The 26,229-nt window shown below is 37.1% G+C and overlaps 1 protein-coding gene across 1 annotated transcript in view; it reads right to left on the bottom strand.

The window, feature by feature from the left end:
- LOC117385295 (netrin-G1-like) overlaps positions 1-26,229 on the bottom strand; it is a 104,075-nt gene that overhangs the window by 11,223 nt on the left and 66,623 nt on the right. The window contains exons 3-5 of the mRNA XM_033982592.2: positions 18,929-19,101; positions 6,346-6,372; positions 1,327-1,371 (exon numbers count right to left, since the gene is read on the bottom strand). Coding sequence (XP_033838483.2) covers positions 1,327-1,371; positions 6,346-6,372; positions 18,929-19,101 — 245 coding nt within the window. The remainder of the gene's footprint in view (positions 1-1,326; positions 1,372-6,345; positions 6,373-18,928; positions 19,102-26,229) is intronic.

Here is a 26,229-nt window from a genome sequence, read left to right as displayed (position 1 = left end):
AGTGTTTTGTTGTATGTTTGAGAGAAGAACCTAAATATGCAGGGTTTGTGTGTTAAACATGTGTGAATGAAACAAATCACAATCCAGGTATGTTTGTGATGAGGAAACAACATTAAAACATAGATCAGAGAATAGCGTAATATGGGCCATTTAAATGTAAATTCTAGCTAAGAATTTAGATTTAAATTCTGATTCTGCCTTCACCCTTCACATAACAACTTGAACATTTTTACTCATGTGACAGGATTATCTATTAAAGTATCTATTAAATTGTTTCTATAGCTCTCTCAAATCCCTTTGTCACTTGGCTGGTGTTCACATACATGGGCTGCTTTACAACAGCATTTTCAGGTGGCAAAGTTAACGTGAATATGACAGTTAACATAATTATATTTAACATTTTTCTAAACACTTTCCCAAGTTTTTCTAATTTAAAAATTCTGGTAGTTTATCATTTTACTTCCTGATTGCACAAAGGCAGTAGATATGACATGCATAAAAGCAGTCCCAGTTCTGTTTGCAACTATAATGTGAACAAACACTAAAATTTTAAATCGAAAATCACACAATAGTTATGATTAAACAAATAAAAATAGACCACAGTGACTTTATTTTAATAAATCAATGTTTAATCTATGTAATTGTTCCTGCATTTTGAAGGGAATCTCCAGTGTTGATGACATAGTTAGAGATATTTCGTTTTAGAACTCATCACTACTTCCTGTATTTTTCTTCTCAACTTTTTTTCCCCACAAACCACCACTTGACTGATGTAAAACATGAATATTTACCCTAGGTACTATTCCCCCAAAACCTAAAAACCTGTCATATACACAGCCAACATGTTCTCATCCCAATATTATAGACTATTTGATGTAAACAGTGTGCAGCGCTCTAATTTTGTCACTAAGTGCTGCTTTCACAACATAATCTATGAAAATAACACTATGGGAAAACACTGATTTGCAAGAATAACATCATGTATCCAAAATTCCCATGTCGTTGTTCACAACATTTGCAAAGATATTCTTAAATGTAATTTAGTCTAAATATAGTATGTAATGCAATGAATACGCAGAGTGCACTACTTTGCAGAAGACACAGAAAGTGTTATTATTAGGCAAAACAGTACATTTTTCACATCTCACTAAAACGCCTAACTGGGATAAAACCAAGATCAATCGCCTCAAGAAAAAAAAACACTCCAAAACCACTTCTACTTTTGCATATTCTACATGATCCTGCCTTCTCTGCCAATCAATAAGCAATGCATTTCTACTAGGTATTGTGAATGTCATGCTGAAGTCACAAAGCCTATAAGCCTACCTTGGTTTCGATTTGCAACACCAAGAGACGAAGCATTACCCCGATCTGTGCAAAAATATGAAAGGTACACATTACAGCGTGCTGTTGGGTGATTCATGCTACCGTTAGAAATGGGGACAGCATGCATTCATTCAAGTTACTAGCCATACTTTCAATACTTTGTGCCCAAACTATAGGGACTGAACTTGTTTCTATGGCACTGGTTTTCAAACAGTGGATAAGTTAAAGTAGGAGAAAGCATGCAGAGAGAAACAAAAACTACATGTACAGTGCTGTGCAAAAGCAAAAGAGATGCTATGTACAAAGAAAATTATATTAATGTTTGAAAATATATACAGATTTAAAAAAATATATATTAAGGCCTCTGCCAAGGCAGTGGTAATTTCTTGCAATTCTTAAAGAGGGGTTATTACACTTCTATGGGATTTTAACTGCTAACACATAACATATTTAGATCACCATGGTACCTTTTATTGTTTTGAAAATGCTATATTTGCCAAAAACAATGTGTTAACATTAACGAGTCATTCCCCAATCAGCGTGCATTTCACTAATGTCATTCCTGCACATCGCATCAGGTTTCTAAAGCTGTAGCGTATTGTTTTGTATCATGTTTTTGTAAATTTATGGAAAATTGCATTGCAATTTTGCAAATATTCATGGATGACATATAAAACCCCTTCAGGCATGGATTTAATGAGGGAATAATGTCATAACATGGTAGAAGGCTCCAAAAAGTAATTTTTGCATAATACACTCTCTTTAAAACCTCCTGTATGTATATCACCTTTAAGGGGAGACACTACAGGCAAAAAAAATTGACTTTTTGTTGTTTTTTTTGCTTTGTTTTTTGGTCAGTTTGGTCTCTTAACATACAAGCGTGGAAACAACAAAATAGTTCTCTCTGCACTGAAAGATGTTTTAATATTAAATTTAATTAAATTGAATTATACTTACTTACTATACAAGATTTTGGCAAAACACATTAATCTAATAGCAAGTCTGATTTATTAAACTTAAAAAAAAAAAAAAAAAAGGTGAGACTTGAATTTTAGACACATTTTCTGTCAAGTCTAAATGTCTGTGTAATCCCTCACTTGTCCAAGTATGATTCATAGTAAAAGAAAAATTCTATTGTGTCAACTGGACAAAACGTTTTTGAGTGAAGACATTTCACTGCTCATTCAAGTGGCTTCAGTTCTGGTCAAATTGCTGGTGGACACTGCTTTATATTTATCTGAAGGGAGGAGCTAACTACACTGAAACAGTTTCTGTTTGTACACAGTTTCTGTTTGTTGGCTAACTGTGTCATATTTTGCATAATCGTTCAAGCATTAGCATACTGGCTGGCACTATTGTTTTCCTTGTTTAGATTTAGGTCTGAGGATGGAGTTATAAATATGAGATAAATGACGTCTAAGGCCCCCATTCCTATTCAAAGAAGGATTGTCTTTCCTAACAAAAAAAGCTTCTTTAACTCCCCTTTCAAAGTATTTCTTTTCTTTGGCTACACTCTGTACCTCACGATCTTCAAAGGAGTGGTTCGTGGCTTTGAGATAGAGATGTACGACTGACTGGTGTCTCGAGGAGCTCTCACAATGGTACATTATCTTGTGGAGTGGCTGTTTAGTTTCTCCAATGAAACGCTCGCTGCACTCTTCACTACACTGAATGGAGTAGACCACATTGCTTTGTTTGTGGCTGGGGATTTTGTCCTTTGGCAGAACCAGTTTCTGTCTTGTAGTGGCTGTAAGTTTAAAATAAACCAGGATTTCTGAGCAGAACTGAATGAGCAGAGAAATGTCTTCACTCAAAAACTTTTTGTCCAGTTGACAGAATTGAATATTTATTTTATTATGGATCACCTAGAACACGTAGATGATTGAGAGATTACACAGGCATCTTTTCAGGAATTACAGGCAAAACCACCCACAAACTGGTAAAAGAGCTGGAAGATAATGTCAAGAAAGAATTAACAGAGAATAAGAATCACTTGCACTTTAACGTTAAATGTCTGCAAAAATAGTTACTACCCAAGATATTGCAGAGAAAGGCACGAAGAGCAGGGCACAGGGCAGCCAGTTTAACTCAGCGTTACCTTAGGAAGATAGTCAGCCTTAGAATTAGCTGTCTGAATGTTTCCATTGAGAACTTACAGTTTAAAATAGAAAGCTTACAAAACAGGATAGCTATTTTAGTCCCAGAAGAAATATTAACAACAATTAGCACATTCATAGCCACAGGTCAGTTGAAAAGATACAAGGAAACCAAAGAATGGCACATAAAGAACTTTATGCAACTCCGACTCTAGGAGAAAAGATGCATCTATTCCCTACATAACTGATGTGTCTGGAAAAACTTCAGAGGATTTTCAGACAGCATGAAATCCCAGTCTATTTCAAACCTACAAACACTTTAAACAGAAACTGGTTCACCCAAAGGATGAAATCCTGAGTAACAAACAAAGCAACGTGGTCTACTCCATTCATTGTACTGAAGACTGCAGTGAGTGTTACTTTGGAGAAACAAAACAGCCACTCCATCAACGAATGTACCAACACCGCCCAAGTGCAGCTCAGGACCCCAATCTGCCGTACATCTCCGTCTCAAAGCCAATAACCACTCCTGTGCAGTTAGTGAGGTACAGATCTCAGCCAGAGAAAAGAAATGGTTTGAGAGAGGAGTTAAAGAAGCAACTTTTGTTAGACATTATTTATCTCTTCTTTATAACTCCATCCTCAGACCTAAATCTAAACAAGGAAAACAATAGTGCTAGCTAAGTCAGGTCTAGTTTACTCAACACTAAAAAAGATCCCCTCTGTGTATTTTTTCTGCATATATCTAATGTCAACAAAAAGAAGCAAGAAATTCAAATCTGGCTCTTTTCATGTTTCTGTTTTGAATGTCCTGAAAATTTCAACAACAATTTTGACTGTTTTTACACATAAAATGCCTTATAATGTTCTTATATGAAAACGTGATGAAAAACATATCACACATTTTATCTATCCATATATCTATATCTCTAAATTTAAGGGTTTTTTTCCCCTGTTCACCTGCAATGTCTTGCCTTAATTAACCCCCCCCCAAACAAAAAAGAAAATTAATTACTATGGAGCGTTACTATATATCATACCACACCTCATCCTTTGCACAGTACTGTACATGGTGCCTGTAGCAGTTCTCCACAGTGGTATGCCCCCCTCAGACATGGACAGGTGGAGAGGTGCATTATGGGAGCTTAAAAAATGGCTGGCTGAGAGTCTAGCTTTGGGCAAGTGTCTGACTGTGAGCTGGATATTCTGTTTTGTTTGTCAGAGAAAAATAAATGGTTATCTGAGAAAGAATATGAACTGAGCCAAGAAGACCAAGCAGAGTTAGCAAATGAACCAGCGTTAGAAAATATTAAACCGCTAAACATCTGAAAACTGATTTTGTTGTTTTAAAAGTGTTAAAATGTTGTGGTGACATATGAAATCAATGCACATTTACTATACATAATACATAAACAAAATAAACATGCAAAAGAGAGGTTATTGAGTATTGATACTTTCAAACTGATGTCACCAACATTCTCTGGGAATGATGCTAACTAGAGACACTGCTATGTCTGAAGATCTGTTAGTCTGTTAAGACTTTAATCTTGTTTTAACACAATCTGAAAATAAATAACTGATTTAGTTCGAACTACAAAAGGTTGTGCTCTTAAACAAGTCCCTCCCTTTCAGTTAGGGTGGGGTGATAAAGCAAACAAATTGTGGTCTGATCATGTTTTGTATATGATTCCATGCTTCTCTTAAAAATTCACCATGTAACCTCGCCATCTGCTTGTTTCCATGGCAACGCTTTGCCTGGAATATTCCACATTACAGCATTAAACTTCTCCATGGTGACAAGTTACAGGTCAGATTTGCTGAGAGGCACGCCTACTCACAGTCTATATCTAGTTGTTTTAAGTTATTTTTAAAAACACCTGTAATTTAATCAGTACAGGACAGATGCTGTATTTCATGCTCTACTGTGGAACAATGCAGGAAAACAGTCTCCATGGAGACAAGCAGGTACCAGATCCTCTATCAGAATAGCTACATATTGCACTTCTAATAGCAATATATGATGAATTATAAAATCAAAGTTGTAAATTGTCTCTAAGAAAATTGTGATATTAATTGTTCAGCCTATCCTAATTTAAGGAATTTATACTTGCAATGACATTGCAATGGGGGGTTGTCTATGGTGGAATATTCAACAGTTACCATAGTGACACAATGCACACATTAGCAAACACAGCCAAATAGTTGTTTTTTTTATTCCTGAAAACTCAAAATACAATAAATAAATAAATAAACAAGCAAAAAGAGCATGGATTAAAAAAAACAAAAAAACAACACTTTTTCAGGACCATGTGATCAATACAAGCATTGATGGTCCCGTTTAGGTGTTTAATTTTCAACAAAAATGGTGAAAGTGACTCACTCTCACTAACTGAAAATTGTTGTCAAATGCTAGCTAGCTTGTGACTGTAATTTTATGTGAGAGTCTTGTTTAACAGCATAAATAATCTTGCCTGTTGTGGTTCCAGCTAAATCAGTTCTTTATGGTCGAGATTGTGTTAAGAAAAAAAAGCTCAGATTAAAATCTAACTTGAGTAACAGAGCTTCAAACAGAGCAGTGCCTCCAGTTAGCATCACACCACTAGAGAATGTTGATGACATCGGCCGCAGAGTATCAATAAGAACATTAATATATTTGCAGAGGCTTGAGACATTTAAACCTCTTTTAAATTCCCTATTTTACATAATTTTCAATGAGTTTACATAGAAATCCAGAGACAAGACCTGACCAATGCTGTAGCGAACTTTATCCCTGTGTTCTTAAAATAAAGTGACATTTATTAGAAGAGGAAAAAGTCTCACGCCTCTGTGTGGTTAAGTTCACAGCCTTTTATATTAAGACTATACATGTGGGTCTATAAATGGGTTTGTATTACATGCCATTTTAAAATTTGGATCAACTTACGCACTGGTCCGTGACTACTGGGGATACCTGTGGAGACAAAAAAACAAACATTATTATTATTAGGTCCTTCATTACACAAAATTGACTCAAGTGAGCTATAAGGCATGTTATTGTTACCTCATCAAAAACATACCTGGTGTTGTGTTTTCTTTCATACACGTGTGTTTGTGTAATCCTTTATTATTAGTCTGTTTACAGCTTCAAAGCTCTAATTGCTCTGTTCCACCTTGTGATGTCATATGGTGGTAATTTTCAAGTTTACAGCTACCTTTTACTTTTAGTTAATTGACAATTCCAGGGGAGCACTTACTGTATTATCACATGACATCACAAGCTGGAACGCAGTCTTTTCTGTTTCATAGAAGAAGTCTAATTATGCAGGGCTTGTGGGTTAAACGTGTGAATGAAGCACAACTCCAAGTATGTTTTTTAATGAGGAAACAACATTATAATAACATAGATCAGAAAACAGCATAATACGAGCCCTTTAAACTTTGCAATCATCACATTTGAGTTTTTTTTTCACATCTGGCATTCTAGAAACTGATTAGCAGATTCAGAAAACCTGCCTGGTGCCGTGTCCAGTGTCCGCCTCTGTCTGATGATAATAATAGGCCTGTATTCACGGCAAAATGTCAACAGAATCAAGCTACAGCCAATGTTTTCATCACAGCTTTTATTAAGGAACAATGCAAACAATGGGGAACTTTCTGTCCATTTAATCTGTTATTTTTTGATGTGAGAAGGGGCTATATGCATTTTGTGTTGTCTCATTTCACAATATAGTTTTGTTAAAGTGATAGTACGTAACTTTCAACTCCATGATTCTAGTTGGACACCTCTTCATTTGACGCTTTTAAGTCATGGATGTGCAGAAAGGACAGACTTTGCATGTGAACGCGACACCTTAGTTTTACGGAGATGCAAGATGTACACACACACCATATTCATACTAGCTAAGGTGAGTGAAGTGTCTTGCCTAAGGACATAACAGCAGTGTGCACCAGCGCCACTGCTGCCCCACTGTGATGCTTGGTATTCCCAGTGGTCTCACATCCAAGTACTAACCAGGCAAAGAAGTACCAAGCAAGAGGAATAGTGTATGTTAATAGGTATAGTGGTGTTATTCAGCAGTTAGACATATCAGAGCATCTCTCTGTTCAACATTGATACAAAGAGATTTAAAAGACAGTGTCATTTGTTCAGGTATTTTCAGTGAGAAAGAACCAAAAAGAGTCAAAAGTATCTGCAGAAGTTGTCAGTATTCAGCTGTTTGGATAAAAAAAATAAAAAAAATACCCCCCAAAAAACTACAACATATTAATCTATATCTAGCAGGGTTGTCAAAAGTATCAAAAATCAAATACTAATTGATAATAAAACAAGTATCTAACCTAGATACTCATTTTATCTAGTGTAAATACCAAAATGTTGCATTCATAGGACAGAAATGGATCTTTCCTCAATAGAAAGTGAACCGGAAGCTTATCCATGTTTACTTCCTATTTGGAACACGGTGGGCAGCAGATTAGCTATGTCCATTTATATATGTGGTCTATGGCTGTATCAGAACAAGTATAAGACCACTACCAGAAACACTAGTATGCGCCCATGGAACACTATGGACGACTAAAGCATTACTGTTCATATATACAAGACCACATGGTCATATAAAAGAAAGTATTATGATTTAATGTTGAAAATCACATTCTATTATCTAAACAAAATGTTTTTATTATCATTGTGGCATCAGAATTCATATTGAGTATTGAATCTATTCCTTAGTATTGAAATTGAGATTTACATTTTAGTACCATAACAAAACTAATGTGCAGCAATATAAGCTTTTTGGAAATCACCTTGTGTTTGTGTTTCCGTGACTCACATTCCACTGCATTCCCAGGTGTCGAACCTGAACATTAACACTCCTAGATGTTGTGCACTGTTAATGTAAAAAAATTCACACCCCAAACTCAAATCAATTAGTGCTCGATTAGTCCTTTGTCTGAGCCTCTTCTGTTTTCACACAATGTTCACAGTCTTTCCATCAGTCGTGACCATTTGGATTTCCTCACAGCGTCCCTTGGCCGGTGCACAGTTGAATGAAGATTTGAGCTCCCAAACAAAGCGGTCATTTCTATCCAGTTGTTGTGTTGTTAGAGAAAAGCGGGGAGAATTATGGTGCAAACTACAATCTGAACTCTGCACGATCTTTTAGCCTGGTCTGAAATGGACGATGTGTAAAAGCTAGCTGAGGACTGCACTGTCAAACTAAGACAATGAGAACAAAGATTTTCCAAGATTTTTCAGTGTCCAAGGATAGTAAGAATTTGAATCAATCGTATCCTAAAACACTTATAAAAACACTATTTGGTTGTGCCATTGGACATTCAAAATATGCCGATTTATGCCTTTAAAGTATGTAAAGTTAACGTGAATCTTGACATGGCACTGTCCTACATAAGAACATTACAGATATAGGCAAGGTAAGTTTATTTGTATAGCACAATTTATACACAAGGTAATTCAAAGCGTTTTACAGAATAAGAAATCTATATATTTTTTAATCTGGTTTATAGTTAACATCTCTTGAAAACATGAAAAATAAAAACAGTTCATTTTAAATGGTTTGCAGTGGTTCAAAGTTATGCCTCACTTACCTTATGCATTCAGAGCATCCTAATTATTCAACCCAATGAGTTTAGAAGTAATTTTCACAAGCGTGGTGGACATATTTTGACCTCAAGAGCTGCTTACACAATATATCTGTTCTGGGACAAAACACATTTGCTGAAATACATGGGAAAAAACAGGTACAAGGCCTTTAATGACTTTTCTGTCAGCTCAAATGAACTATGGTGGAATATTTGTATTCACTATGGTGTCAATGCCAATATTTTCTGCTGTTGTAATTCTACATATTCAGAGTTTAAAAATGCGCCCAGTTTCCAACAAAAACAATGAGGTTCAACATTTATGGATTTTCAGTTTAGACTAGGGTTGTCAAGTATCGAAAATCAGATAATAATTGATATGAAAACTAGTATCGAAACTAGCTGTTTCACATGTTGTTTTTTTACAGTGTATGAACATGCATCGTGTCCTGCGTCCTGATTGGCTGAGGGACTGTCAACCATTGTCAATCAGTCTCCTCCATGGCATGTCTCCTGTACAGTACAGAATGCGTTCAGCCAAATGTACATAAATGTTCGATCGACACCACGGCGGAGCGACGCCAGGACAAAGAGGCACGGTCAGAAAAACTGTGAAATATATGTGAGTCACTATTAATTAATTAAACAAGAGAGAAATGTGAGAAAATGTTAATGCCTGTCTGAGAAAAGTGTATAAAGTGTGTGGTGAGGGGTTTTACAGCTGCAAAACATAAATAATAATTGTACAAAATAAAGTAGACTACTTTGCGGATTTCGCCTATTGCGGGTTATTTTTAGAACGTAACTCCTGTGATAAATGAGAGACCACTGTACTCAAAAAGTCATAGGGCAGAAATGAACCTTTCCTGAATAGCTTTAGAGTGAGCTTGAGCTGTATCAGAGCAAGACCACATAGACTAGTATAAGCCCATGGACCACTATGAAACATACCTGTACGATTTTGAGATCACACATATATAAGGCCATATGGTAATATATTAAAAAAATACAATGATTTAATGTAAAATTGTCTAAATAAAGTATTTCTATTATCATTGTGGCATCAGAATCAGCATTGAGTATCAAGTCTATTTCTTAGTATTGAACTTCTTGTATTGTGACAACACTAGTTAGACATTTTCATCTGTCTCCTCCATCAAAAATTTTGACATAACCATTTCTAGAAAGAAAAACAAAGCCTATTGTATACTGCAGCCGGTCTTAAGAGCTATTATACCTTTGAAAGAAACAGTGACGCTGAGCCATTGCACATAATGGCAGTGTCTCTTTCCACAGACCTGAACTATAATGCACTGATTACTGTTGTTAACTTGTATGATTTGTATAAGGCAGTTTATGTTTTTACCCTGTATTCAAAAAAGTAAAAACAGGTGCAGTGAGGACAAGTGTTTAGAATTTGAAAACATAAAAATAAAAAGACTTGCAATTTTGAAAAGTGGTAATTTTGCATTTTATGAATCAATTTGAATAGATATTTGTTGTTACTAATTCAACGTGATTTGAGCTCCCAATGTCAGAAGAACAGCACTATTTAAAGGCTCAACCTTTATACAATTTATACAATAGGCCAAGTTACAGGTCAGATCTGTGGAGATGCAACTCTACTCACTGTAAGATATTTTTGGGATGCGTTAAATGCTATATTGTGGAACATTCCAGGCAATACTATTAACACCTCCATTGATATGATCTCCATCTCCCCCACGAGATAAATTTGACAGTGGACTTTCAAATGTGACCATGGTTATCATTTTGGTCCATTCCAAGCAACTCCAAAGTAATCGAAAAAATTGTAGCAGCACAACTTACTGACTACTTGGAGGCTAATCAGCTCCTCAGCTCGCAGCAGTTTGGTTTCAGAGCAGGGTATTCAACCGAAATAGCAAACTGCTGTTTTATTGAAAATATAAAAAAGTCCCTCGATAGAGGTGAGGTCGTAGGAGCTGTGTTTCTCGATCTAAAAAAAGCCTTCGAAACCGTTAATCACAGTTTGCTTTTATCAAAAATGACATCATTCAATATCGCCCCTGAGGCAATTTGTTGGTTTGCCTCTTACCTTCAGGATAGGAAACGGTGTGTTAAAGTGGCCAAAAATAAATCTCCATTCGCAAATATTCGCATGGGCATACCTCAGGGCTCCATATTGGGACCATTGCTGTTTAGTCTGTTTATAAATGACTTGCCTTTGATCTGCCCAGGTGTCTGCTGCCAACTTTATGCGGATGACGCAGTTTTTTATGCACCCGCCAAGACACCAGAGCAGGCGGCGGATGCTTTGTCCGCATGCATGGCTGAGGTTAGTCAGTGGCTAACTCAAAATAAGCTGACTCTAAATTTTGCAAAAACTACTTCTATGTGTTTTTCTATTAAAAAAATAAATGTAGACCAAAGATTTCAAATAAATTTACAAAATGATAAAATACAAGTAGTTAACGATTTGAAATATCTTGGGTTGGTCTTAGACCCCCAACTAAAATTTGATAAGCATGTTAAGAGTATAGCCAAAACAATACAAAGAAATCTAAATTGTTTTAAATTGATAAGGCAATATATTCCAAATCAGGCAGCCCTGCTGTACATGCATGGTATGATTTTTCCCATATCTCCTACTGCATGACAGCATGGGCCCAGGCAGCTCCCTCAGCCACAAAGCGCATTGGTTCTTTGTACAACCAAGCAATCAAAATTATGGATCGAAAGCCAATCCGTTTTCATCATTGTCACATCCTTAAAAAATATAATCTATTAAGTTTTGAAAGTTTTACTAGTTTATGTTTTCTTAAATTATGTTTTAAGTGTATTTATAACTTGGCCCCAGAACCACTCAGTACATTTATACAAAGATTAAACAGCACCAGAGTGACAAGAGGCACCATAAACAAGAACTGTACAATCCCACAACGCAGAACCTCTTTTGGACAGTCCGCCTTTTCATATCAGAGCTGCAAACTGTGGAACTCACTGCCCACTGAAATAAAAAACATTTCTGAGTTGAAAATGTTCACCTCTAGGGTTAAGAACTGGCTGAAAATGAGTCAAAACTGTACCCACTTGTAAATAGGCAGTATGACAGAGACAGAGAGAACGTGTGAGTGTTGAATGTATTTTTGGGCACTGATGTATCTATTTTAAGGGGCAGGTGTTTTAATATATTTTGCATATTGGTGAATTGTGGAAAAGCCCAACCAGGGACGGGAGTTGAGAATTAGCTTTTGCTATAAACTCTATATGCATCACATCAGCTGCAATGTTCATGTTGTAACTATGTCAGATTGCATTGTCCCTGTCAAATAAATATATAAATAAATAAATAAACTATAGGGCACATACCAAAATACCAAATAATCAACAGTCATCAACATTTCCTGGAGCTGTGAGGGTAACTCGAGGCACTGCTCTGTCTGAAGCTCTGTTACTCCAGTTTGACTTTAATCTGAGCTTTATTTTAACATAATCTGACCTAAAGAACTGAGTTAGATAGAATAACAATACATGAGCTCATTTGTACAGCCAAACAAGTCTCTGTAAAATAACTACGGTCACAAGCTAGCATTAGACAACCATTTTTCAGTTAGTCCCTCTCACCTTTCTTACTGAAAATAAAACATCTAAACAGGACCATGAACACTTGTATTGATCACAGGCTCCTAAAAATGTCTTATTCAAATCTTGAGTTTTAAGACTTTTTTTTGGCAGTGTTTGCAAATGTGTGTTGGTAACAGCTGAATCTCCTGCCATACACACACATGCAGAACACCCCCAGCGTGATTGCAAAGTATTAGTTGACCGTGCCCAAATGTTGAATCCTGGTACACAACAGAGAAATCCACATTATCTGCTAGACCAATAACAATACAATCTAATTCTTCTTTCGCACTTGTCGAGATTAAATTTGAAAATCCCAAATCTCCAACCCAGGTTCAGGTGGCGAGCCTCTTCTTTGCCTCCTCTGCACACCACTCTGGCCCTTAGCAAATTGTCCTATTTTGGACAGCAATTTATGAAATGAATGACCACGTATGTCTATATATATATCTCCTGCTCGCCTGTTTAAAAATGCAATAGAGCCCATCTTGTTCGGTTAAGATTAATGACTTTGAGGAAGATCCTTATGACGAATGGAAGCTATTAAAGTATAATTACATTCAGCAGATATGGCATATTTGTCTCAATACATACTTCGGTTCCTATGTAGTACCTATATGAGGAATTTCATCTTGTAATGTAACTAGCTCCTGGGGGAAAATGTGACTAATTTGAGCCAAAAATGTTCACAATTTATGTAGCAGATACGACAAGATATATGTTCTTGTTTCTATGTAATATACACATAAATACATCTCATGAATTTTATATTATAGCATAAGCAGTTTTAGAGGGGAAATGCTAATCATTTTAACTAAAATTGTGCACATTTAGCAGTTATGGCTCCACATCCTTGTTCCTTTGTAATAAGCAAAATTTCATATTATAATGTTCCTATTTTGTGGGGAAAAGTTGAATAATCTGAGTCAAATATGTGCACATTTTGACACCTGCTATTGCCCCATGGATTTGAAAAAGTGATGAAAAAATCAGCATTGTTGCCATACCAATTAGCAATTCAAAGCAAAATATTCTTTTAAGCGGTGAAAAGTTCTCAACATGACACCTATAAAAAGGAAGTTGAAACCGATGAATACACGCGTGGCACAGGTGGTAATCTGTGAAGCTCTTTTGTGGTTTTAACTCCATACACTTTAGGGCTGCACAGTATTAATAGTAGCATAGTTTCCTCCACAAACAATAAAATATCCCGTCATATTCAGTATAAAATCTGCTCACCCTGTAGTTTAGATCTGTACAAACATGCTCTCAAATGTCTTTGCAGTATTAGTTTGTCAATTCATATTTCAGTCTTTTTCGTCAATTCTTCTGGATGTGTTTAAAATGTAAACTTAAAAAAAAAAAAAAAAAATCTTGTCATAAAAATCGCAATTAGATATTTCCTCCAAATCATTCAACCCTAACATACTTTCCAGTTATACCGTCACTAAAGGGGGAAAAATGTGAATAATTTGGGCCAAGAGTACGCACATTTCAACACCTGGGGACCTAATATCTTTACGTCATTCTTGGTGGAGGGCATTATTGCGTTTTATGCCAGAGCCAAACAAGTGCTAATATTGCTTTTGATATGGCGCTCACCCAGGTTTCATCAGTTGGGTGCAGATGCGGCCCTGTGCAGTGAGGTTTTTAATAATGGCCTGTCAGTCTACGGCGCCTCCACTCTGCAGGGAGGCTTATAAAACAGGAGAGGAGCAGGGCTAAATCCAGCAATATCTCGCTAGAGTTCAGACGTGCACAAACAAACTCCCACGTGCAATGAACAGGGCCGGACACCAGCACAGGGACATTCTGTGTGGCCAGTGGAGAGAGAGAAACACACCTGTTGGACTTATTCATACTTTTACATCTTAACATTAAATCATGTATAGGCAATTTATAAATAATAATAATAATTTAAAAAAAACAAAACAAAAAAACAAACAAAAATATTGTCAAAGGGTGGCTATTTTATTTTATTTTTTTATTTTATTATTATTTATTTTTTTAATCAAGGTTTTTGTTATTTTTAGATTATTTTCAATTTACTACATGCCATATGTCCATTCAGTTTTTATGCCTTCAGTGAGAATCTACACTGCAAATGATCATGGAAATAAAGAAGAAAAATAAAAGTGTATCGAAACCTTTGACTGGCAGTGTAATTTCTGCTTTCATAAATGTTCCACAGTATGGCATTAAACTAATTAACTAATTCCATGCCACAGATCACAGTGAGAATGTGTGTTTTTCCAATGTATTTTGTATTTTATGAAAGAAATGCTACACAAGTTTTATCCTATACTGTGAAACCTTCCAGGCAAAACATTAACATCTCCAAGACGAGCACGTGACAGACCCTCCACCAGAAATGTTACATAGTCCATCTTTAACTCTTAATTTAACAGTCAATATGAGTAGGCTATAAAGTCAATCATTCTCAAGTCTTTCAAGTCATCTCTGAGAATCTAGCACAAAATCTGCTGCACAAACCTTTGCGAGTTTATATGAACCAGGACCAGAGGATCAGAGCCCTGAATCTGCATCCATCTGGACTCTCATCACCCCTTCCCCATCCATCCCCTCACACACATCAACAATAACACACACACACACAGAGCCCAGCAGCTCCTCCTGTATTAGATTTATGGAGGCATTGAACCCCCGCCTTCAGCACAAGGATTTGATAAATGTGACTCAGCCTCGGTCCAAGATTATAATGGGGATAATGCAAAAGAGCGCCTCCTGCCTCACAAATACCACGAGAACCGCGATGCAGATTGGTCTTCATTTAACACTAAATAAATAGAGCGGTTAAGGAGATATGCACATAGTGACATTCTTCGCAAAATGCTACTGGCTACAAAACAATAAGCAGCTTCTCCGGAATAACGTGAATCTGCGATAGAGAGAGAGAATGATGGAAAGAAATGTCGTTCCTATAAGACAATGAAGTCATACAATATTGTTTAGTGCGTTGTAATGTATGTTATTTTAGTTGTAGTTATCCTTGCATAATTAGTCCATCTTATGTAGAGTAGTGCTGTCATGATACAAAAATTTGAGACTCAATTTCGATGCTAAGGAGTAAACGTGATACTTAAAACCGATTCTGATGCCACAATGATTAAAAAAACAACAACAAAAAAAACCCAACTCTTTCTTTAGACAATAGAATGTGATTTTCAACATTAAATCATAGTACCTTCTTTTATATTACTATGTAGTTTTATATCTGTGTAATCCCTCAGTCGTCCAAGTACGTTCCATAGTGGTCCATGGGCGTATACTAGTCTATGTGGTCTTATACTTGGTCTTGTCTTGCCATACAGTGTACAAAGTATACGTTATCTTATATTTATCCGTTTAAAATAGTCTGATTAAAGTAAACAGCTGTGTTAGTATAAGCATAACAGCTGTTGCCAGTAATGACAATGACTAAATCACTTACAGTCTCTTGAACTCACATTAGACAAGTCTGCTCAAAAATGATAAAAGCTGTTTGCCTACTGGAACAACAAGGCAAATTGGTATATATTTACAATGAAAAACACAGCAAATTTAACCTTTTGGGAACTTTTGTGCTACAGAATAAGTTGATTTCCATATTAAGGAACTTGATACTGATTATGATGCCACAGTGAAGATAAAACTTTTTTTTTTTTTTTCACAGTAGAATGTCATTTTTATATACAAAATAATAGTACATTCTTTGTCTTAGCGTGAGGGCTTAAAGTTGTTCTGATAAAGCTCAAAATCATACTAAAACTGTTCAGGAAAGCTCAAATTTTGTCCAGTTAATGTCATTTTTTGTAGTGTTGATCTAGTTATGATAGTAGTTTTAGTATTGTATCGTGTATTCACCCTCACACAAGCACAAGATGGATATAAAACACATAATCCGAGCAGAGAGAGAGGGTCGATGGACCATTTACATGCTTATTAGCTGTCAATATTTGAGCAGATTGAAAATTCCTTCCAGATCAGAGCCATTGTCTTTGTTCTTCTGGACAAGGTGTCATATGAGTGAAGTATCCAGTGTTTTTCAAATAAACAACAATTAGTCCAAATTACATTTCAATCGCTAATGTATTCAGTTTGTTGTTATAATGATTTATTTTGACTATGTAACTTCTCTGATGGAAGGTTTTGCCGTTAGGGTTGGCAAAGTATGGATAATCAGATACTAATCAATATTAAAACTAGTATCGAAACTAGAGACTCGTTTGAGCAGGTATCAGTACTAAAAAGTCACATTCACAGGACAGAAATGAACCTTTCCTGATTCTCTTTAGAGTAATCTTGAGCTGTATAAGACCACATAGACTTGTATACGCTCACAAAACACTATGGAACCTACCTGGACGACTGAGGGATTACACAGATGTAAGACCGCATTCTAAGTTCCATGATTTAATGTTGAAAATGGCATTTTGTTGTCCAAAGAAAGTGTTTCGAATTTGAATTTTTAATATCAGGACAGCACTACTCTCCATTAGTGATTTGTACAAAATGTTCCAACTAAACTAACCTAATATATCTGTACAGAGACGGACAAGGCACACCACCAGGACAAGTTAAGGTCAGATATGTGGAGAATGCATGTTTTTCAAGGTATCTTTTAAAAATGAAAAACATTTATCAATCATATGATTTTTTCTAGGTTGTGACCCCTGGTGTAATGCTACACTGAGGAATATTCCAAGCAAAGCAACAACAGCAGGTGGTAAAAAAGATCAGTTTAACATAGAAATCTTTATGCTTTAAGGCAGATTCACAGCCTTTACCTGACAACTGTTAAAGTGTATGTCTCTAATATTATTCATTGCTATGTGCTTAACCAAAACCTTTATTAATTCTAGCTGTGCAGACTACAACTGAGCTGAAGGCAGTGAGCAGTGTCTTGAAGTGGGCGATTTGCATAGCTCCAGGCTCCCTCTCATTTGTCCCCGGGCTTCAGCTGGGAATATTTGTACGTACATAATAGAAGTTTCATATTTAACTTTTACAAACTGTTTCTAGCCTGTTGCATGAACTATATCGCTCCAGGTTGACTTTTATAGCAAATTCTGAGATAAAATGAATGAGTCACGTTGAGGTAAGTCACAGAATTCTAAAAATGTGTGGTGCTTCGTCATCCCAGCTAATTTTTCAGTGGATAAAAAGTTCAAATGAAGTCCTATTCAAACAGCAGTAAGTTGGAAAGACTAAATGTACATGGGCATCGAGGAGAGAAGCAGTTTAAATGAGGCAAAAAATAGTAGCTGTGTCACAGTAGTGAGCTGCCAGTTGGAGCTTGGACCAGCGCATACTGTTGTTGCGTCCTTGAGCAAGACACAGCAGCGCATTGGCGAGCACACAGCAACCACAGCGACAAATATACAGCATAAGCAAAAATCCTCCAGCTGAAGCAGTCCTAACCTTGCCCCGCAAATCCAAAATGATCTCTTAGTATTTTTTCTATAGAGAGGGACACCACCCCCTCCATGAAGTCTCAAGCATGACCAAATGTGATCATGCAGTCTGATTAGTTTTTTTCAGTGACGCATGTGAACGAAGGAGCAGCTGTGGCTATTCAGGTGTAGTTTACCACTGCAATGCAATGTAAAGCGCTTGTTCTTCCAGAAAGACACAAGTCATGCCATTATCAGCTGCTAACAAGACAGTTGGCGAGTTATTTTGTGAAGGCAATTAGAGAACTGAACGAGTCTGGTGGGGGCCAATGTATTGAGGTTTTAAGAGGAAGACTAAATATGCTGGAGTAGTAAAACCAAAATATAACAGCAGTAATGTTTTTGATGAGGAAATTACATTACATTATCATGATAGACCTAAAAGCTGTTAGTGTAGCCGTAAGAACTGTGCATACGTGAATCTCACAACTTTAAGATTGTAACCCTGTACAGAAGCATTTCTATCTGATTTATGTTGACTCTATGTTTGTTAAAAAAGGGGGTATTACTGAGAACACATAACATATTGTAATATCAACATGTTTCCTTTTATTATTTTGAAAATCTCACTTCTGCACATTGCATCAGGTACAGATGTAGTGTTTTATTTTGTATCATGCTTTTGTATATTTATGGAGAAATGCCGTGCGGGATCAGGGGTAGGGTTGTGGGCTGAGCCTTGTATAGGGTCATGCGGGTTCAAATAGGGCCCAAGAGAGATCACTAAAATTACTCAAACATGCAAAGATGACATATAAAACCTCTTTAGGCATGTTTTTGATGAGGGAACAACATTATAACATAGAAAGCTCCAAAAAGTTATAGTACTAAATATATAAATATAGTAATAAAGTTCTATGTCTTACTCACATATATTAGCGGTCCCTTTGGGGATGGGCAGGTAGGAGCCTACACTCCAGGCCCTCCCGTGGTAGTGCTTCTTACAGCGGCTGCAGTCGGGCCCCGTCGTGTTGTGTTCACATTCACAGCCCAGTTTCCCTTTGTCAAACACACAGCTGTTGGCGTGGAGGTTACATTTGCACCTGGGACACAGAGATAACAAGAAAAACATGTGTTAATGGGATGGATTCAGTCAGTCAGTATAGAGTCTGTAGGAAGTGGACAGGAGTGGCTCTTTATTATGTACATTTTGGTTGTTGTCATTACGTGTAGAAGAAGGTGGATGTTTGACAATAGATAGATCGATACCTCAATACCTTGAAAAACATGCATTGTTACTGTGTGTTGGCTTGCCTCACCGCTCGTCTGACGTGTACTTTGGAATGGTAGCAACACCCGCTTGTCTCCATGGAGATACATATGTGTGTTGCCTTACGCTGAATATTCCAGGAAAAGTAATAACATCTCCATGGAGACAAGGAGGTGGCAGACTCGCCATTACAAAAGTTACATCGTGCACTGTTAATTTTCAGTCTGTATATTTAATAGGGAGGCACCGATATAGCGCCCTGTATCAGTATCGGCCGATATTCACCTGATTGAGTAATATAGGTATCAGCCAAACACACCGATACCAGATGGCCGATATTGTGCTCTGGTAGTAACTCCTTGCTAATGCACGACGAAAGCAGCTCTGTGGATGTACTGCTTGTTACAAAAAATATTGCTTAAAATAACAAGACATGTATAGAAAAAAACTGCCTAATATCTGTTACTGATCCAAGATTTTCCCAAAATATCGATACTGTATTTAAAATTTTACACATTGGTGCAACCCTAACATTTAACAAGGCCAGTGACAAGGAGATCTATCTGAAACATGCCCAAAAATATTGTATACCATTGCAAAATACATGATAAAGGTCACACCGCAAGTATAATGTTTTTGGATTCATAGCAATAGATATAAGCTTTGCAGCTCAGGAGCAAGTAAAATGTGCCAGGTTTTCAGTAAATGTTGGGCTATATAAGTATATTTTTTATGTTTGGGGTGATTTTTTTTGATAAACTCCATATGTTCAATACTGTGGGTGCTAATAATCTATGGTAATATAGGTAATCTCTATGTAAACATGAAAACTTTATGTTTCTGTCTCAAGTCTGAAACCCCAATCGCCAGTTTCTGTTTCCTGTTTATTTGCACTTCAAATTTTTGACAGGAGCAATTTAAAATCGTGCTGGGTTTTCTGTCTTGAATCACATCTTTATTAAACTTCATTAACTTCAAAATAAATAAATAAATAAAACAGACACATCTTTATTTGATGCTGCTTCATCTTAGAAAAAGATCATTTTTACCACTTGCTGCTAAATGAAAGACGTTGATGTAAGGCTCGCTAATTAAGCTCTAGACTGAGATCAGATAGAGGGAGAAATAGTGAGAGGAAACGTTGCTTAGCTTGAGATCCTATTCTTTTTCTTCAAAGTGTGACGGTTTATTTGGACAGAGAAGCTGCAGACTGGACACCTACCGACCAAAAGCGGTGTTATTAGACAAAGAGAGGTAGAAATCCTGACAGACGCCCAGACAAGAGACAAGCGAAGAAAAGGCCTTCAACAATCAGACCAGCGCTCACCATGCTACGGACGATGTGGGGAGAAGGAGCAAAGATGTCTGACAAGTTTGTGAAAGAGAAACGCGGATTACAGTTGGAGTTTGAGGCTAATTACAAAACCAGACAGCATGTAGAGATGATGATGTAAATACTGCTATTTGAAGGTGCTGTACAGAAGTTCATTTTAAGTGGTCCAAAGTTATTCCTCACTTACTGTATGCATTCAGAGCATCCTAATTATTCACCATAATGAGTTTGTAAGTGCTTTTCACAACTTTCAGAGACCAGTGCAGAATTGCATTTAATTATAAAACACTTGATAATTAGATACAGACAGTACACAGATGACTTATTTTGACCTCAAGAGTTGCTTATACAATATATCTGCACTGAGGCGAGACAAAGTTTGCTCAAATACATGGAAGAATAAAATGGTACAGGCCCTTTAATTGAAAGTGGTAACGAACTAGATTAGCTCTTGTGTGTGTCATGCTCACTGAAATGGTTGCAGAAAATCTGCTCTATAATTTTAATCAGAAAAAGGATTGAAAAGACTGCACAGAAAACTGCACAGGGTCTCTATTGTAAGACATCACAATCCCAGGAAAATTCAAACTGTGTTTGGTGAGGTTCAGAAGCAAAGAAACTTACCGAGAGTTGTAAAGTTTTAATGAGGGAACAATATTATAACATGGTTAAAAGCTCAAAAAAGCCTATTTTGAATAATATGTTACAATTTTTTTAGTGTGTACAAATTGTGCTCTGTAAAAAAATAAAAAGGTAATATTTTTGATATCTCATTGAGATTGGAAACTGTGTCTTAGATTGCATGGCCCTGACCTGTGGGGTGCCCCAGGGGTCAATCCTGGGGTCCCTTTTGTTCGATCTCTACATGCTGCTGTTAGGCCAGTTAATGTGCAGCAATAATGTGTCCTATCACAACTATGCAGAGATCTATGTCTCACTGGCAGCAGGTGAATATGGACCAGCGGAGTCACTCTACCTCTGCTAAGTTCAGACAAGACTGAAGTCAAAGTTTTTGGCCCACAGAAACAAAGACAAAGTGGGCTAGAAATCTAGGGCTAGAAATAATGCACTCAGACTCGAACTTTAACAGCCACATCAAATCAATAACATCCGCAGATTTTACCATCTAACATTGACAAACAGACATTTCAAAAATCAAAGGCATGGTGTCTAAACCAGACTTGGAGAGACTTATCCACGCATTTGTCTCCAGTAGGTTAGACTATTGTAACGGCCTGGTCACTGGCCTCTCCAAAAGAGCATTAAGACAGCTGCAGTACATACAGACCGCTGCTGCTCCTGTCCTGACTAGAACCAGGACGTGCGGGAATACAAACTAAATGAGAACTACCGTAAATTTCGGACTACAGAGCGCACCTTGATATAAGCCGCACCAGCTAAATTTGAAGAGAAAATCAATTTTGTACATATATAAGCCGCACCTGAATAAAAGCCGCAGGTTTTCATATTGTAACATGAGATATTTACACAGAAAGACGGTGCACCGACACGCTTTTTTTTTAACTGTGCTTGAAAATTGGCACCAACACGACAACAACACGGGATGAACACATCTGCAGGTTTAGAAAATAAAGCTGCACCAACACGGAAAATCTGCTTTTATTTCCTCTGAAAACTTTTGTCGTCTTTTTACATTGACCAAGTTGGATTCATTGATGTCGAGCTTACGTGCAGTGGCTCTATTTCAGGGGTCGGCAACTCGCGGCTCCGGAGCCGCATGCGCCTCTTTCCGCCTCATACTGCGGCTCTGCGTGGCTTGGGAACTAACACAGACACAGCTCAGTCCTGCGTAAAGAGCCCTGATTTTCAGACGTTGTGCGCACAGGGGTCAGGAGCAACTTTGGCCCGTCCCTAATGACACACTAATAAGCTCGTCCGTAGATGTATCATGAAAATCCTGCTGGAAATCGCCACAGAAATCTATTTGATGTAGTAGCAAGTATATTATCTGCTCTTGTCTCCGCGGTGACGTATCACGTATAACACATCAGACACGACGCATTAAAGTAGAGCCACAAGCGAGTGAAAATGAGCCAAAACAAAAGTCTTTGGAGATCTTTTTAACAAAGGGGAAAAGGACAACTGAGGAGCCAGAAGAAGAGACTACGACCTCCAAGAAAAAGAAAGATAAATTTAACAGACAATGCCTACTTAAAATCTGGGTTTGTCGCTACAGGTGACTCTCACGCACAGAGTCCGCTCTGCGTAACATACGGGAAAAGCAAATAAGGCAATGAAACCTTCAAAACTGCTTTGGCACATGGAGAATAAGCACCTGGGATTAAACGATACGCTACGAGTTTTTTTGTTGTTGTTTTTTTAAAGAAACTGCGGAGTAGAGTAGACATAATCACATAATCAGCGCGATGCATGATGCAGCGGTTTGGTGAGTTGTATTTTTTTAATGCACTTAAGTTGTTTTTGCCATATTTATCTGCCACGTGTAGAAGGCTTGTCCGTGAAAGTAAAACCTACATTATTCCGTTACATTATTGTTATTATACAGTGTTATCTTCATTTTAGATGTCAAAAAGTATTTGCGGCTCCCAGTGTTTTATTTTATGTGGAAAGTGGGTCCAAATGGCTCTTTGCGTGCGTGTTAAAGGCCGACCCCTGCTCTGTTTCCTTTCTGTTTCTTTATCTTAAAAACTGCATCATATCCATTTCATGATGCGCAAAATGATCGTTCAAAATCAAAACTAGTGAATTCTTCAGAGCAGAATCTTTCCCCACGTCTGTCTCACTTTTACGTTTACAGCTAGAGAGCGCCCCCCAGGGGCCGTTATCCAGTAAAATTCCATATATAAGCCGCACTGCTGTAAAAGCCGCAGGGTTCAAAGCGTGGAAAAAAAGTAGCGGCTTATAATCCGAAATTTACGGTAAACATGGGGAATCGGTGTTTCAGTTTTATACAGATGTAACCTGGAAGGGTTTTCCTGAAAATGTGAGACAGGCCTCTACTTTGATAATGTTTAAATCCAGGCTCAACATGGTTCTGTTTAGCTGTGCATATGAATGGTTTTTATTCTGCAGTCTTCTCTTTTTATGTTCATTTTATGATGATTATTGATGATTATTTATGTTTTAATTTGTTTGTATTTTGATTTTCATTTCTTTCTTATTCTGTAAAGCACTTTGAATTACTTTGTGTACGGATTGTGCTACACAAATAAACTTGCTTTACCCTTATGCTTTTTAGTTCTACCACTTTTTTCTAAACACACATTTGAATTATGTAAGTATGTCAAAACATATTTATTTAGGATCAGTTTTCTATTCCCACAATGCAATAATTAAATAAAGCAATAGTTATTTTTAATTGCTGCTTTTTTCCTGCATTGAATTTTAAGAATCAAATGCAACGATCAGCTCTATCCTGGTGTCCTATTTTCATTTTCCGGGACGATGTTTACTCTCTGTGAGCTGAGTCGGCCTGTGTTTGTTGTCGCGGTAATAAAATATTACAGTTTCATATTCCACGTGTTTTCCAAATATAATTCTCTATATTTGATTTTTCTCCTCAGAGGGTAAAAGGTTACACAGGCAATGACCCATGCTTCTCCTCAGTCCATAGACTAGCATGGGGGGTGGGGACTGACACTTGACCTGTCCCGGGGGGTTAGCGGGATCATAGTTTCATATCGAGACTATGTTTGTTTATTACATAGTGCTTAGAGATGGGAGCTGGGCCATTGGACAACAATTACCAGAGAACACGAGCCTGAGGGATGACAGGCCTAGTCAGAAAACCATCTATTCTAATTGACTTCCTGGCCTCTCCGCGACATCTGGCATTAATGATACATAACTGCGGGAAGCTAGGGAAATGATAGCCCTCTCTATAGAAGACAATGGGAGTGGTAAGAATGGATAGATGGCTGAGAAATAATCAGTTTTATGTAACATGCAGTAGGATTGCCAAAAGTGTTGAAAATCGCATACTATCCAATATTAAAATTAGTTTTGAAACTAGATACTCATTTGCGCAGGTATCGATACTAACAAAGTCACATTCAGAGGACAGAAATGAACCTATCCTGAATAGCTTTAGAATGATCTTGAGCTGTATCAGAAAAAGTATAAGACCACATAGACTAATATACGCCCATGGACCATTATGGATCCTACCTGGACGACTGAAGGATTACACAGATATAACTCCACATGGTAATACAAAAAAGCACTACAATTTAATTCTCATTGTATTGTCAAAAGAAAGAATGTCTTTACTTGTCATCATGGTATTGTATGGTAATGGTATCAAGTTTATTTCTTAGTATCGAGTTTGAAATTTTAGTATCTTACAGACAGACAGAGTGTTCATACTTGGGCTTGTCTTGGTCCTCTTCTAATCATGGATTAGTCCTGGTCTAGTATGACTAATACTATCTTATCCAGGGCAGACGTCTAGATACAGACAGAGGTCAAATTCTCTGTGTCCAAAATAAATGCCTAAAATGTAACCCTCATGTAGGACAGTGACTCTACTCCAATCTCCTTCCACATTATCTGGCACCTCATATTACATATACTTCAATACTCATATACAAAGTAATTTGTAGTTGCTGAAGTGATAAAAATTACACCTTTTGCTGTTAAGCAAAGTAGCATCTACTAAATCTAAACCAATAGGCCTAAGTGTGAATTAACTTGACTTGAATACGACTACACTGTTATTTTACTTCTAATTAAATATATAGAACATGGTGTCTCATTAAAGTGCAGTTTACTGTAGTTTATGGACAAAGGTGGGTAATACTCTTACTTGAGTAGTATTTTTACTGAAGTAAAAGTACTTGAATAAAAGTTTTGGCTACTCTTCCCACTGCGACTAAGTCTACAAGTGACAAAAATTTTATATTGATAATATGAAATGAAATGAACATTTGTGTTTCTTGCACGTTCCTTCAGATATGATTTAGTTTTTTCTCAGTGTTCCTTATGCATTATACAATGTTTTGTCCTTCAAAATGCATTAACTTCAAATGATAAATCAGAGAGTTACTCTTACTTGAGTAATTTAGGGGACAACTACTTAGTACTTCTACTTGAGCAACATTATTTTACTTGAGTACAATTTTTGGCTACTCTATCCTCCTCTATTTATGGACCATTAAACTATTTACGCAACTGACTATTCTTGAGGTGATATCTAGACACCTCCCTCTTCTCTGCATCCACCTGTTAATATACTAAAGATCCACTTTAAAACTAAGTCATCATCCCCACCATTATTTTTAAATGCACATAAACGCGAGTGCCTCTTACCCTGCCTCCCTACTGCCCTTAACTTTTGAATCAATTATAGCCCCTGCTCCATAAAATTAATGACCAGGTCTATTGTGGTGCCACATAGACAGCACAAGCTCCCAAAAGTCACCCGCGATGAGATTTGACCTTCTACTTAATTAAAAACCAGTGAAAATCTGGATCAGCGGGTTCAACCGGAGCTAAGGTACTCCTCTGAGTACCCAGGGGGAACTAGGGCTAGGATGTGATGCTATTGCCGGCGGCATTGTCATATTGAAACCTCAAAGTTTTTCATTACAGCCACAGGAGACTCTAGGCGCCCCCAGCTGTCCAGAGTTCTGAACCAGCTCTGTGACA

The sequence above is a fragment of the Periophthalmus magnuspinnatus genome, chromosome 17, assembly GCF_009829125.3.
Source record: "Periophthalmus magnuspinnatus isolate fPerMag1 chromosome 17, fPerMag1.2.pri, whole genome shotgun sequence".
Taxonomy (NCBI): domain Eukaryota; kingdom Metazoa; phylum Chordata; class Actinopteri; order Gobiiformes; family Gobiidae; genus Periophthalmus; species Periophthalmus magnuspinnatus.
The sequence above is the reverse complement of the archived record's forward strand: the minus strand, read 5'-3'. Positions and strand labels throughout refer to the sequence as shown.